The sequence below is a fragment of the Tympanuchus pallidicinctus genome, unplaced genomic scaffold (assembly GCF_026119805.1).
Source record: "Tympanuchus pallidicinctus isolate F22 unplaced genomic scaffold, pur_lepc_1.0 scaffold5, whole genome shotgun sequence".
Classification (NCBI taxonomy): domain Eukaryota; kingdom Metazoa; phylum Chordata; class Aves; order Galliformes; family Phasianidae; genus Tympanuchus; species Tympanuchus pallidicinctus.
The window spans coordinates 72,227,946-72,244,352 of NW_026294769.1; the positions used below are offsets into that span (position 1 = coordinate 72,227,946).

At 40.8% G+C, this 16,407-nt stretch overlaps 1 protein-coding gene across 10 annotated transcripts in view; it reads right to left on the minus strand.

The window, feature by feature from the left end:
- PTK2 (protein tyrosine kinase 2) overlaps positions 1 to 16,407 on the minus strand; it is a 201,937-nt gene that overhangs the window by 105,653 nt on the left and 79,877 nt on the right. For 9 of the 10 annotated variants that reach the window (XM_052703579.1, XM_052703581.1, XM_052703578.1 and 6 more), the window contains one exon: positions 5,524 to 5,690. In XM_052703579.1, the coding sequence (XP_052559539.1) occupies positions 5,524 to 5,690 (167 nt within the window). Of the gene's footprint in view, positions 1 to 4,752; positions 4,771 to 5,523; positions 5,691 to 16,407 lie in introns of those variants that run through there. The other variant, XM_052703582.1, reaches the window with a different exon arrangement.

The following is a 16,407-nucleotide window of genomic DNA, read 5'->3' on the forward strand; positions in this document are numbered from 1 at the left end:
TACAAAATACAAATAAAATCAATACAAACACTGAAAACTAAGTAAAAATTCTAGCATTTGACCACTTGGAACACTAAATCAGAGAGCACCATACCACAGAGTGCCTGACATTTCATAAACACGTTTTCAAATGACCTGCACATAAAAATAAACATAAAACCCTCATGCTTCCCAAAGCTTCACTGAGGACTGAAGCGTCAGGACCCAGAGCAGATAAGCCATTAGGTGCAGACCCATGAGAAGGTGCCCTCTGTGAGGTGATAGCAGCACGTGAGCTGCCACAGCCATAGGTGTGACCCCCTGCCTCTTCCTTGGCAAGACATCCCTGTACAGATCTCACTGCTCCGAGGGGAAGAGTCAGCAGGGAGCCACATCCTACAGATCCTGCAAAACAGGGGCACAGAAAACAACATTTGTAAAACAATCTTCAGGCTGCAGGTTATAAAAGAGATGGAGGATGAAGCCAGGCATAAATGAAAAATTAAGTCAAAATCACATTTAATGAGAGTCATGTTTTGAGAGCTGTCTTGAGAAGGTGCACAAGATCATCCTTTATTGCTGGTCTGTGTTTCCATTTCACGATTGTCACCTTGGTCCTTTCACAACGATGGATAGGGGGTATTTCCTTATTCACCTAAACTTTTAACTTTAATCCAAACTGCACCCATTCAGTGGCACTGTCTTTAAGATGATAAAGCTCACAGGCACAGGTACTTTTCTTCCCATCCTGTTTACAGAGTGGCTGGTTGGGTGTCTGGCAGAAGCCAGCATCACCTACCACAAGTGCTTGATCAAGGGAACCTCCAACTGCCTGGAAGAGGAACATTATGATAGAACACATGTTTTGGACAGCTTATTTAATGATGAAGTCTGAAGACAGGGTTGAATTATCACAAATATGAATAAGAACTCTTTATTTGGTCATCCAAAGTATAAAGAACAAACTGAGTCAACACTGTTAAGTCACTCTGTACCATCTCTTCTATCTTTCTGTTGTCTTGCAAGGAAAAACCAGAGATTGTTCAGGCCCCATGAAATGCATACAGAACTTATCTCAAATCTTCAAAGAAACACATGCTGACTCTGTCATCTTGATAAAGAGATGAGAAAATATGGGAAAAGTAGTATTTCCTGTACAGAACTTGGTCTGCTTCACTAAGGAGGCATGAGAAGCACTGCTTTTTGCAACAGGATCTTGTGAGAAAAATAAGGTAAGGTAAAAAGCTTGGCTGGAACAGCTACAGTGACCTTCATTACCTATTTATAAAGTAATCTCTGATTACACTTATGGGAATGAAGAAGACAATTTCCACAGGCCAATTCAAGGTTGGGCTTGATCTTCCATATCCTCTAAACATACTTCTTGAAATGTGGCCAACTCAAGAGAGAAGTCCCTTCCCACAAAATGGATCTGCTTGCTGAGCAAGCCATTGATGTCTACCTCCTTTTAGTCTGATAAGAACAGTATTCAGAAGACTACAATTCTAGTTGTTGCTATGTATCTTTGTTGGGGTACAGGAGTTTCCATGCACACAGTCTTCCACTCCAACCTTCAGAACAACGGGCATCACAGTGAAAAAGCTGTATGCTTTAAGTAAGCACAGCACACACTGCTGAGCAGTTCCAGGAGCTTCTCTTGGAAAAACAAGCACTACCTGGGCAGAAGCTGAAGAAGAACGGATGATCCAAGTCTTCATACCTCAGGAACAGCAGAAGAAATAACCCAACCACGTAATTTAGTTCCAGCAGGATCTGATTCAGCTTGCATCAGCAGAAAAGGAAACAGAACAGAGAAGATGGGAACAAATAGGGTGGACACAGTTGGGAGAAAATAGCCTTGTGTGAGATTAATGAACTGCATCAGGCTGCTGAAGGATTAAGCAAGCATTAGGGCTCACAGAAGAAAAGGCAGAGGGTTGGATAACTGGAAGCACGAAAGGGGAGAAGAGAGCTGTGAGGTTATTTGTTGCCTCATTAAAATCACACCACGAGTCTTCTGGTCTTTGTGCCAGTGCAGAGGCACTTGTGCTGATACAAGAATTTGTGGCACACCACAGCTAAGCAATGGGGCTTCCTTAAGAGTGTCTTTCACCTGTTATAGCCAAAGTACGAATGGCATGCAGTTACAAGGACCAGCTCCACCTATGCACCTTAGCCACTGAACAGGAAGATCTCTGCCCTATACAGAATACAGTTGTTCCAAGCAATAAAATTTGCTACATGAATCTCTCAATTTTCCCCGTATGGGGCCAAAAAAGGGCAGTAAATGGAATGGTGCTTTGGCATATACCATTTTTAAAGGACAGGATAGCTGCTGTGACTGTTGGTAAAGGCCTTATTTGATAAGGCCTAATTGGCCTTATCAAAAATAATCAGGGCTGATGTAATGATTTAAGACTCTCAGATCCTGACGTTCCAAGTTCAACCTGCCATACAGGAATAAAGAATACACGTCAGAGAGGAAGATTAATTCCTGTTTCACTCTTACGCCCTTCGAAACATCCAACCATTAATATAATACTACAAGTGAAGAGGAATTTCTTCATTAAAAGATGAGTCTGATGCATGCCTTGCTGACATAAACACTAAGAGGAAACCTGAAGCAAATAAATCAAAGGCACTCCGGTCTTTATTACCTTCACATAAAATACCACTGGGGTTTCATTCGTATTTCAACTGTCATGTTGGAACATCTTGCACACACAGGTCTATAGGACTTCATAAAACGTAATGCTTAACAAAGAATTAATTTATGCTGCAGTAAGATAAACCTGACAGGAGCAGTCACTGGAATTCAGCAAACTCTCCAACTGTATTTGGATGACCAGAGTTATTCTAAAGCAAATACATGAAATCGTGCTTAAATTATGCAATATTGTTGTAGTGCTAAATCTTGGACATCTCTTTGAGATAAGATAGCATTACTCAGGACTCCCTCCTTCCTTCCACTTACTTTCAGGACTCAACTGTTCCCATCTTGGGCAAAACTGTCTTTTTTTTTTTTTTAAGCAAGAAAGAGGTTAATATTATATATAAAAGTAAACATGAAGGTCGTAAAAGACTTCCAGTAAGCAATGATTTCCTGTTTGTCTTTTGCCACATAAATGGTTTTATCCATTGGTACTTTGGCAAATCTCAAGCCGTGTGTGCTCCTGCAAGCGAACTGCTTGCCAGAGAAAAAGAATTTGAAATAACAGAAATCTGGGTGACTTTGTTGCCCTGATGTCCACTAATATTTACTCCTCCTAGACTCTAACTACAGCTGTGTCATCCAGAGCAGTTGCATCCTTGTGCCATGCCACTAGGCCATCCTCCAAAAGGACTATAAACAGGACAGCACCAGACAAAAGCTGCACACACTGGAGGCACATTTTACCCTGGTAACCTGCGTACATCCCACTGACAATCAGTGTAGCTTCCAGCATCTGGATAAGTCCAAAAGAACATCTCAGATCTTATTTCTGAGCATCAACTACAAAGCCCTTTTAATTTAGATGATTAAAAAATCCACAAGAGACATTTATTGGATTATTAACACTATAGGAAGCTTTCCATTTAAGAATCATTCCAAGACGCCTCTCCCTTTACTCATCTAAATATTTTTACAAGTACTGTCATTTGATCTTAAACACTCTTTTATGGTATTACAAATACGACAGCAATGTTTTGATACACACAGCAAATCTCCACGGGTTTAAAAGGTATGTCAGCTGCATGGATCCGATAACACAGAAAACGACACCTTGGAAAGGTACTGAATAATTTACATCTTATCACAGCTCTTTCATGAGTATTTTATACAATTCCTATTCAGGAACTTCAAAACAATTCATCTAACTTTGCTTTTCAAACCGATTAACTTTGTTCTGCGATGTGCACAGTGTGAGCTGTGCCACATAATAAGAAATGGTATTGGCACTTGTGCACTATGTGACACATTTCCACTGCATAAATAATTCACATCTTATACACAGCATAATTATCATGGAACTCATTCAGGAATCGCTTACTTCCAAATCTGTATTTTGCAGTATTATCAATGTAAAATTTCTTGTAAGGAAGGACAAAGGTTGATGCACACCTCAGAAACAATAAAACTCAACACGTGTAGAAGAGAACTTCCTACCATTTCCGGCATGCATGTTTTCAACAATTCTAATTTATTTGATATTATAAAGTCAAGACACTAAAGAGAATTTATAAACTGTGACATCTGCTAGCATATGATGCAAACTCAATTTACAAAGAATTAAGTATAGACTATTTACAATAATTCTGCAGCAGACAATACTTATAGCCTTCAAAATAACAGAGCAAACTAGCACAAATTGTGGTTATGAATACATTACAGAGAAAGATAGGCACAACCCACCTGCACTGAATCCACAGTAGCACTTCATCTACATTTTGGTATTGTCTCAAGTTCAACATTACACTCAGCATTTCAGAACTCCCTCTCTTCTCTAGTAACCTACTGCATCCTTCCGCAAACACTTCCTCTCATTTTTCTGCCAGCAAAGTGAAGAATCTTTTCTGTCTTCCTCTCCAGCCTACATCCTCTCCTGAGCATGCACCCTCACTCTGCTCTTTGTCTCTTTTCAGCTTGCTCTGATAAAAAGGTGAAGAAAACTCAACCTTAAACAGAACACAGTTGGCTGAAAGAAGTGGTATCACCTAACTAGTATCATGCAAATAGGTCAGCAAATGCACCTAGGCTACAAAAATACAAAAAACAGATATATGTGGTTATACTTCCATTCTTCATTGATCCTAGTATAACTGATTGCTCCAGGCCTCAATTCCTTAGTTTTATAACTAAAACATTTCAGAACTGCAGATGGATAAACCAACCTACTTCCTGTATTTCATCCCTTCTAAATTCCAATTCTCCTGTTTAGTCTGCATAAATACAGTGAATGTGTAACAGTATCTTCTTGTTTTCAGTTAAGCAATAGGATCTTTTAAAATTTTTAGAGGTGTACATACACCAGAGATAGAATCATAGAATCACCAAGGTTGGAAAAGACCTAAAAGATCACCCAGTCCAACCGTTCACCTATTCCCAATAGCTCCTACTAAACCATGTCCCTCAACACAACATCCAGCCCTTCCTTGAACACCCCCAGGGTCGGTAATTCCACCACCTCCCTGGGCAGTCCATGGAGGTGGAGATTACACCAAGATTCTTGTACTAAAACCTTAGGGATGACAAAACCTGAGACAGGGTTCGCTAAACATAGCCCAGGTTTTGCAGATCTTCAGGACATGTGCCGGATTTCTGCTCCTACTTTATGCCTCCTCTAAATCCCAGGTTATACGTATGTGTTTTTCTCGGTTTGTAGGAAATCCCTTCCAACAACAAAAAGCATACTTCACCACTTCCAGCTCTCTGATGCAACAAGTCTTGTTTTGTTTCTGTATTACAAGATCTTGCTTAATAAAGGAAATTACAGTCAACTTTCATGACAATGTAAACAGACTCATATGACATGACTTTGACACTGAACAGATTTATGGTCTTACTTCCATTCTTCTGGAGGATGTGCTAGTTCAAATTTCTCTCTCACATTGGATACTCCCATGTCCAGGTGCAGCCAGTGAACCTCCTCAGACTGCAGATGACTGAGTCGCAACCCATAGCAGGCCACATTTTTCACTTTGTGACAGTCCACGATCTTCTGTATTATGCCCTAAAACAGAGAAACACACTCCTTAAAACCCATAAAATGCAATATGTATTTGTAAATAAATTAATTCTGCAGTAAGACTTCAAAATGTGACCATGTCAAACTCTAAACAAAACTATACTAAGCAATGAACAGACAGCACCTTACTTAAGAGTACTAAACAATTTAAACTACTGTTTTGGACAAACATCTACAATTTCTGAAGCTTTATTGGCAGAAATCATCACATATGTAGGCTTCTATGAATCTTACCACAATTAAGCCACTATTCCTTTCATGTAAAGTAACATAATGTAAAAAGCAAAATATAAGAAAACAGATTTGTGGATGAAAGGAAAATATGAAAAAGCAGCACCAGATCTTTAAAAAAAAAATAAAAAAAAATCACACAATGTACAACTGGAAAAACATCTTAGATGCTCATCCTGTTTAGTGCCTGAATTGCCAGGATTTAGCAGGTCACATCACAGCCTCTTGACGTCCCCCACTCCTTTTTTCTTGAGCTCCAACAAATCCCATATAAAATGAGGCAAGAGACAATTATTTGGGACTATTAAATTACAACGTGTTAGTAGATGATGGATTAGCAATCTCTCTAGTGCCCTGTGCTGGGCTGTTTTGCTCTTACCCAGATTAAAAAGTCAGCAGGGGACCAAAGTTGCTGCCTCACAGCCTGCTAGAGAGTAAGCTGCAGGGCAGCAGAGTCCTGCCAGGGCTGAGCCCCATGCCCAGCAGGAGCACAGATATCACTGCTGCCAGATGCTTCTTTCAGAAAATCATTCTTTCCCTTCTGAGCTGGATGCATCCTACTGAAAATGCTCATTATCCATAGATATATACATAGCCATATACACAAAATGTTGCTTCTTGCACAACGTTTCAGAGAACATCAACGCACAGGTTAAAGGAGCCAGATGTTGCCAGATGTGGTTTGACACTGCTTCCCCAAATTGATGAGTTTATATCCCAAAGACATAATTTAAGACTCGGATTCTGCAAATTAAGTATGCAAAAGACTGCAAAGAAAACTAATGAAGCACTCAATCTGAAGAGAGGGGGGAGGTGGTACACGTAGGACTGGAAGCATGCTTTTGGTGAGTTTGCACATATCAAACTGCAATTTCTGAAAAAATGTCCCAGAAGCAATAGAGGGCACACTGGAATGTTAAAAAAAAAAAAAAAAAAAAGAATGTTGAAAGCCTATAAGAAGGAGACACAAGCTGTGTTTAGTAAGTTAAAAATCTGAGTTAGAAGCGGGACCATGAAGCCCAGCACCACACCCTGAAAGCATCAGCAAAAGCATCCTTAGCAGTGTCCTTCTCTTCAGCTCCTTCCACAACCAGAAGTCCTGCCAAATCCTTGCCTCTACAGGACCTATGCTTGCAGGAAGATGGACACAGGCTCGCAGAGGACTGTATCATCAAGGGGGAAGAATTTAGGAGATACTGTGCAAGTGAGTTTCTTGTAGCCTTCACTAACAAGTTGTAAAGGTCTCTCACCAGAACAGGCAGTGGTTTTAGAGCTGAATTAAAGTTATCAATGACAGGATGCAAAAATTGACTAAGTTGGATTGTTGCCTCAATTTATAGCCCCTTGTGTTAGTTAGCAAATGAGGCAGAGCAGTTGCCTGTATCCACAGAAACATACGACAAAACCAAGAGCTCTCAGAAGTGACAGAGGAAAATTTAACCTATTATTCACCCAAAGGACGAGCTCTGCTCAGTTTGTGAACCATACTATTGGCAGGGATGCTCTCAGATGAAGGACACATTGCCTGCTTTTCTGTACACACGCAGAAAACAGGGCTTCATTCATTTTCACTGCTTACTGATCACTGCAAGAACAGAGTACATAAGATACAGGCATTTGTTACTGGAAATCCATTCCTTCCCATGTTTCTTTGCTGTAAGTTGATAGTGAAAATGGCAGTACAAAAACAGTTACGCCTGCTGTGGGAAGAAATGACTCTGGAATTAAAAATACATGTTTTTTGATGATCATGAACAACCAGGAACGCTAATGCATAGGGCAGCTGAGATGATTAGTATCTACACAGGAAAGAATCAACCTGGATATTTAAGAACCTCTCTAGTTTTCAGGTTGAGATTTCAAAAGAACTTCAGCAGCCACATACTTTAATTCTCAGCAAAAGCAAGACAGATTTTCAAGCTTCTATGCCTTTCACATCATTAACCAGTTCTAGACCTACTGCAGAATCATTGCAAACATAATGCATCCAACAACCTATTTCAAGATGGTAGAATGATCCCTCTGATCCAGCAATTAGTATCACAGCAAGCAAACAAATTAGTAGAAGTCTATATTGCAACTCAAGAAAAAGAGATAGTTGTATTAGTGCAAAGATGGAGAAGTGTTTGAAAATACCATCTAAAAACTGTTCTGTATATCCAGAAAAGAAACAGTGATGCTTTGCATGAAACAAACATTGAGTTGCTTCTTTTAGAAAAAAGTAGATCCAAATGCTGCAAGTCCTCCAGTACTTGAAGGGAGCATATAAACAGGAGGGGGAATGACTGCTTAAGAGAGCGGACAGTGATAGGACAAGGGGAGATGGTTTTAAATTAAGACAGGGGAGGTTTAGGTTAGATATTAGGAGGAAGTTTTTCACCCAGAGGGCACAGGTTGCCCAAGGAGGTTGTGGATGCCCCATCCCTGGAGGCATTCAAGGCCAGGCTGGATGTGGCTCTGGGCAGCCTGGTTTGGTGGTTGGCAACCCGGCACATAGCAGGGGGTTGAAACTGGATGATCATTGTGGTTCTTTCAATCCAGGTCGTTCTATGATTCTATGATTATTTATACATCAGGCAATCTGGATTTTGAACATTCAGAGTCACAGCTGCAACAAGTATAACCCACCACTACAACAGCACTGTTCATTCAGCAACAGAAATTCACACTGCAACACCACAGCATGCAAACAGTGTAGTAAGATCCTGAACAGCAAGACAACTTTGTTTTCTCTGGCTGCTGTTTCAAAACTGTACAAAAATAATCTCTAAGAGTTGCTTTGGCATCACGGCCATAATTGGGCCAGTGTCTTTAACTCCCATGGGGTAACAAACAAGGCATCCAGCCTCCAGGGCTTCTGACAGCCTTGCAAGCCACGTGGAGATGCTCACAGTACCAAACACAGACACCACCATTGCACTTTGGGATCAGAGTCAGATCCTCTGTCTTGCACAGAGTGCGAGAAGCCTTGCCACAAGCACACCTGATGTTTTCCCCAGGAGCAGAGCCGAATGCTTAATCAGAAGTTTCTAAAGAAAACATTTAACTGTTTAACCACTGCACACAGACAGTAAAACACCCTGCTGAAAAATCTGAGTTGAAAGGGACCCATAAGGATTATTAAGTCCAACTCCTTTACACCTAACAACCTTCAGCATCACCAAAGAAAACTGAAACCTCTTCAGACTAGACTGCAACCACCTCTTAGCTCAGGAAGCTCTTCAGAGGCACTCTTCAGTGAAAACCAAAGAGTTAAGGAACATCTTGATGACACTGCCAACTTTGGTGACAAACTTAGAGCTTCAAACCCATCCCAGCTGGAAATCCTGGCAGAAGAGCTGGACTCCAGTGGACATCTACACCAGAATAACATTTTTCTTCGGGTGTAAACTGGGTGTCCGTGTGAATATCAATTTCTACCAGTTTTCACCCATCTGTTGTCACACTCATCTAAACACAGAGCTGCAGTGAAGTCACACAACCATATGTAAACTGGGTGCTGTTTACTGTAATCACATTGTCTTTAATTAGGTTTGTAGAGCCGACATTTACATCCCAAACAGAGTAGGCCAGTACAGCTGAGCAAAAGAGAATGGGAAGCCCTTAGAGAAATCTTCTATCAGTAACAGGTGATAGGTCATCTGTTCCCTCCCTTTAGCTCAAGAGTGGAGGCAAAAACAAAATTAAAAAGAAAGCCTCATAAAGAACCATAAAGCTGGATAGCACTGGTTTTCACTTATTCGTTCAAATAACTCAGTTACTCAACAGGTAATTTGCAAAATAGATTAATATCTGTCCTCAATTAGAAGCTAAAAGCATCCAAGAATAGAATTTAAAGTACAGTTAGGAATCTGCTGAAAATCAAGACTAGCCAGAGAAAGGCTGAAAGACACAAAATCACAGAATGGCACTTTAAATATCACGTAATTCCAACAGCCTGCCACTGGCAGGGCTGCCAAGCACTAGATCTGCCCAGTATCCCACCCAACCTGGCCCTGAATATCTTCAGAGATGGGGCAAACTCTGCCTCATCACCTTTCAAAAAAAAAAAAAAATTCCTAACATCTAACCTAAATCTCCTCTCTTTTAGTTTAAAGCCTTTCTCCCTTTTTCTATCACTATAAGACCATGTAAAAAGTCAGTCCTCCTTCTTGTAAGGCCACTCTAGAAGGCCACAGTGAGGTCTCCCCGGAGTCTTCTCTAAGATAAACAAGCCCAGTTCCCTCAACCATTCCTCACAGGAGAGGTGTCCAGTCTTCTCATTTTCTTACTGGCCCTTCTCTGGACCTGCTCCAACAGCTCCACATCCTTTCTGGACTGAGGACCCCAGGCCTGGACACAGTGCTGCAGATGGGGCCTCGCAAGGGCAGAGCAGAGGGAGACAATCTGCTCCCTGTTCCCTGTTGGCCATCCTTCTGTTGATGCAGCCCAGCATACTATTGGCCTTCTGGGCTGCAAGAGCACACTGCTGGCTCAATGTTCAGCTTCTCATTCATCACGACCCCCACGTCATTCCCCACAGGGCTGCTATTGCTGAGTTCTTTTCACAGTCTGTACTTGTAACTGGGTTGCCCCGACCCAAGTGCAACACCTCACATTATGGCCTTGTTAAGCCTCATTAGATTCTCACGTGACCACTTTTTAAGCGTGTCAAAGTCCCTCTGGATAGCATTCTTAACCTTCTGTTAAGACCACTCAGTGTGGTGTCATCAGAAACTTGCTGAGGGTGCACTCACTGCCGCTGCATTCACTGCTGATAGAGCTGTTGCAGAGTTCCAAGATGGACTGCTAAGGGACACCACTCATGATCAGCCTCCACCTGATTGTAGAGCCACTGACAACAACAATTTGGCTTCAACTATCCAACCAGTTATTTATCTGCACCTAACAGTACAGCCTTTAAATTCATATCTCCCCAATTCAGAGATAAGGACGTGGTGCGGAACTATGTCAACGGCCTTGCACGAGTTCAGGCAGACAACATCAGTTGTATTCCCTTTGTCCACCAATGCCAGCACTCCATGATGCCCTAGGCTCTCTCAGAGTTCATCAATACTACGCTGTGATTCTGTAAATGAGTGAAAATGAATTGCTTGCTTGTAAATTAAAAACACTGTAGCGCTACTATGAATAAATTGAAGCTGGAATAACACACTCCCACTGTGACTACATACTTGATTTCCGCATTTAGAAGGAAGGAAGTCTTCTGCACTAGAAAAGACTTCTTCTAGTCTTCAAGGAGCACCTTCTACACATGGACACAGCGTTAATGTCAGTGAAGTACTTTAAATATGTATATTTCTGTGTATAAATATGTATAAATACATATAAATATGTATATGCGAACAGATCCAAACAGATTCAAGATCCAAACAGAAGTCAGCTGCAAAGGTTTAGGGCAAATTAGATCTAGAAGTTCTATGGAAGTGCAGAATGCCTTCACAACACTCAGGTTTGGGTGTCCTCTGATGATGTATGCCTGACATTTGAACCCCAAATGCCATAGCCCTTTTCTCTCATAATATTCTCTCATAATCATGTTAATGTTTTTTTCTCCCTCTCACTCTCTCCAGTACTGATCCAGTAGATGTTTGTACACCACATGACAAAGTTGAGTCTGACTAAGTCAGGTGAAAAGGAATTCTGTCACAGAACAAGTAGGTACTGAAACAATAGCCCAAAATCACGTTATTTAGGTTCCTAGCATTTTCTGCAAGTCCACAGACATCATCAGTTCAGAAAACAGAGCCATCTAAGCACTTCAGCATCTCTCACACTTAAGCCATACAAAGATCACACAAAACAGAACTGGTAGAGCCTTGCTTTCTAGTCCCCTCGACTGAATTAGCCCTTTTCTGATCCTATTGCATGCTGGTACAGTTTTGTAAATAAACTTTAGTGCTTTTGAAGTATTTTAAATGTTTAGTTTTCCGGAAGCTTAGCACCGAGAACTTGACACTCCTTACTCTCAGATTCCTGGTGTCTCTTCAGACTCAACTCTGTATAGCTCAATTCTAGAACAAGAGCTGTTGTAGACTTCAAGGCCATCTGTAGATCCAGATTTTTTCAGTAAAATATCAAAGGGTTATTTATATAGTTTTTAAAGCATTGTTTAGTGCATCTCTTTCATCCAAGGATATCTAGAGTATCATGCAAAAGTAAAGCAGCCACCCTGAAGACCAGAAGTATATCTGTCACAATTAGTACAACTATCAAAAGATACTCAGCTGGTTTTGAGCTCCCTTACTGCTCACAAGCTCTCCCCAATGAGTATGAAAGACTTCTTGTGTGGCTAATCCTCTAGCCCTATACTGTGTTATCAGAAAAATCTATTTTAAAAGAAAAACCTAGCAGATGAGGTCTACTATGTAATACCTTAGCAGTCTTCTTTACAGAAAGATAAATTACAGCAGTTGTACAGCATGCTCAGGACAGAAATGAAGATGGATGGGTACAACCATGGCTAGAAATAAGCCTTCTCAGGGACTGAAGCTAGGCTGACACACCTCTAATTCTCTCTTTGCCCTATCACTCAAGACAGGCAATATTCTTCCCAAGGTGTGGCTGGAGACCAGGCACGCTGCAGTGAATGATGAGGAATCCTCACAAATGAGGCTCTTTCCCCGGTGGTGCAGTAAATCTGCAAACCTGAGCAGTGCCAGCATAAACAGATATTTCCTTTCACCCTGCAGTCGTCTTAGCTGCATCCACCCGCAAGATGATGCAGCTAACACTGCAAAACTGATTGGGATTAGAAACTCCACTATAAGAATGATCTATTCTGACTTCAATCAAGCTTGCCAAACATTCACATACCTGTGCTGGCACACCTGAGATAGCAGCTTGAGAGAACAGTGAGAGGGAAGCTGGCACAGCAGCCAGAAGTGCATTCTAAGAAACCACTTGAGTTGTAGACCTGTGCAATAGACTCCATTCCACCATCAGGAACTGTAAAACATTCAGGTGTCATGTAGTGCTGCGTAAAACACACCAAGAAGCCACAGTGCAGAGACACCAGCAAAACTTCAAGGGCTTCATTCAGACAAACCTCATAGGAAGAGAAATGCTGCAAGAACAGCTAGCCAAAAAGAGTTCAACACAGTCACTATAGGACAGGCTTAGACATGGAAACTGCAAATAGTTCTGGATGGTAAAAATGGTGGGTATGGATTGAACGGGAGAGGTGAACAGGAAAAAAAAAGTAAGGAACGCTGAATAGCACAGTAATGCAGCTTACTTAACTGCTTTAGTGAAGTACTGAGAGAATGTGCTCCTCCTAAAAATCTCCGGTGAGGGAACCTGGCTGGAAACACACAGCTCTTCCGATCACGCACCCATGCTTTCTAGGATAGCACTGGAGGACTAGAAGTTGAAAAGATACACCAGAAGCGAGCCAGATGCCTCTGAGTGTAAATGCAGAGCATGAAGCAGAACTGCAGTTGAGCAAAAAGCCTTCTGTCTAGACCAGTTCGCACAAGATTTTCAAAGGCCTGTTTAATAAAAATCCACTCCTCTCATCCCTCAATCTGTTAAATGTCAACAACGCATTTATTTCACTGCTTCAGCCACATCTTCTGGAAACAGAAAGGCAATTTACCTGTAATTGCAGCTCAAAATTCAGTGGCATTGTTTACATTCCAGGCGCACTCGAGACCAAAGAAATCCCGTCTCAGCAGCACCCACTCCACTGCATTCCGGTGCTGGGGCTGTGAACAGGGCAGAGCATGCCCTGGAAATCCCATTTTGTGAATGTGCACACAGAAAACACATATTAACAGAAATAACAAGTTCAACAACCTTTCCTTTTCTGCATAGCAAATATAGCCAAGCACTTGCTGTAGGTGGCCAATGTTTGAACAGCCATAAAGAACTTCTTTTCTTTTGGAAATGAAGCATGTCTTCAGTTTAACACCAAGGGGAAAAGAGCATCAAAGAGAGTGTGTCAGTTCTCTGAAATCCAAAAAAGCATTTCTAAGAAAAGTTGCTCTTCATTGGAGAACATAGGCTCATCCTTCAGAGGAAACAGCTAACTTTGAGGGTCTAAATCCATCCAGAAACAACAGTTACAGTCATCAAGTTCCTTAGAGCAAAGCCCACACGTAAATACTGCTGTCCTGTTTAAAGATATTTCAAGAAAAATAGCAAGGAAATTGTACCTTTAATCTGGGCACATTGAGACTCTTACAGAAAGCTAAGTTATGTTCATCTGAGCTTAACAATGAGAGTCTTTTCATTATAAAGGTTTTCCCCTTTAGTGATCAAAGATGCTTTCTACCCTGCTCTTGACAAATCATAAAAGATCTCAGTTTTTTGTTTGTTTTTTGAAAGGGAAGAGGGTTTTTCCTCACTTCTTTAACCAAACACATCCTTTCCACTGACAAAGGCAAATACAGTTTAACTTGAAACAGAAGATATTATGTTAGGGAAGCACTAAAAATAAGTGTGGAAGTTTCTTTCCTGACTTTCCTTCAGTGTTAGCACATAACACAAAGTCCTCTGCTTTATCAGCAGAAATACCTTGAAATTGGCTGCTCTGGAGATTTCAGTCCAAATCTGCCTTCCTTTCAAGGCTGGAAAGGCTCCTTGGCCATCATTCCAGCAGCCACACCAATCAGGGAGAAATCTTGAAAAAAAACCTTTTCTTTCCCTTTTAGTTGCACAGTTTTCTCAAAGGCATTCACTGCTGAATAATTCCAAGAGTTCATAGAAATGAGCCAAGAGACAAATCCAGCATCAGCCTCCTTCCAGTTTGTAACCCACAGAAGAAATGGAAGCTCTACTGCAGTCAGCCTCCATTGTAAGAGGTGAAGGAAAAAACAAAGGCATAAAAAACCTTTCAAGGCTACTTTCACCTTAAATTACTTAACTTGGTCAAACAGCAGTCATTTCAATGGAACGGAGGCTTGTACTCCAACAACCATTCACTGTTTCTAAAACAAATGTCAGGACATGGCAATCCATCAGTGCTACGCCACTGCTATGAGTACCTGCTCACATCCACACTGAGTTCTCACTGCCAAAATAAAAAGGCAGCTGCTTTGTTACATGAGTGGAAGTAGCAGTGAGTCATCGCTTGCCCAGTGTTCTTGTTCTTGGGAAAGGAGAACAATACAAAGATATTAATTACTTTAGAAACAAACATACAAAGAAATGTACATATATGAAAATCAAAAATGAAGGCAAGCCTCTGGTAACTGCTACCTATCTTTTAATTCTTTAAATAAAAAAAAATACAATGCTTTCTTGCTTAAAATAAGAGCATATGGCTCTCCAAATTCAACTCAACACTGGATTTTTTAACATGGAGTATAAATTTTGCATTCTAAAAGCCCAGAACCACTGGAATTTTTTTAACCAAAGAAACCAGAGATGTGATCTGTTTTTATTTCTACATATTGCTTTGGAAAGATAACCTGGATTTCAAATACGGGTATATTCAAATCCACAGCCGAAACTTGCAAGGTTAAAAATTGATACAATTTTCCTCTCTGGCACACCATAATAGACTTCATGAAATAAATCAATCACACTGGATACATCAAATCAATATACTTCAGTCAGGTAATTAAGACATGATGTAGCACTCAAAAAACCCTGTTTTGTGTAAAAGAAGTGCATGTTACTGATGACACTGATTCCCACCAGTGTACCTCTAATTTGTCTAGCCACCAAGTTATCCCTATACAGAGATATGAACTGATTAAATTGACAAGAGACAGATTTTCGGATGATCACCAAGGAAAATCCCTGAATTTCGCAAGCCTGTGATCACTGCAGCAAAACTTACTCCACCTAAGAATGGTCTGAGGGTCTTTTTATACACAGAGATGCTAGAAAGTAGTAGAAAAGGAAGAGAAAGCATTCAAAATTCGTTACTGGGATTTAAAGTACTGTACAGAGAATACAGACACTGGAAGGAATGGGCAGGTGGCAACCCGCTTGCACAGCAAGAACCCTGCAGAACAAAGCCAACCCTGTAAACCACCTACCACAAGGCAAGACTGGTCTTGGACAATAGCTGAAAACAAGCAAACAACTAAGCTTTAACAGTACTTGAAATGCCAAACAGAGTTCATTTCATACAAGACCTCAGAATGTGAATGAGTGTAGCAAATACTAAGTAAAGGGTCTCACAGTCAGATTACTATTCCACACATTCTACACAGATCTGTTTAACCCCCTCCGAAATAAACACAATATTTTCATGCATATGTATACTTACACACGTATTTAAGATAACATATACCTAAATTACTAAAACAATCCTTAGTCTTCTTTTTTTTTGTTCAAGTTAGCTGAAGGACTGCACTGTACAAATAAAACCAGATGACTACTGGGGTGAGGAGGGGAAGAGAGGTGGGAAGAAACGGCTTTGCTGTAAAACGTTTTATTCCCCCACTGTGGAAGGAAATGCTTTTTAAACAAGAATTAAAAGAAAAAAACAACAAATCCTTACATTTATTAAACAATT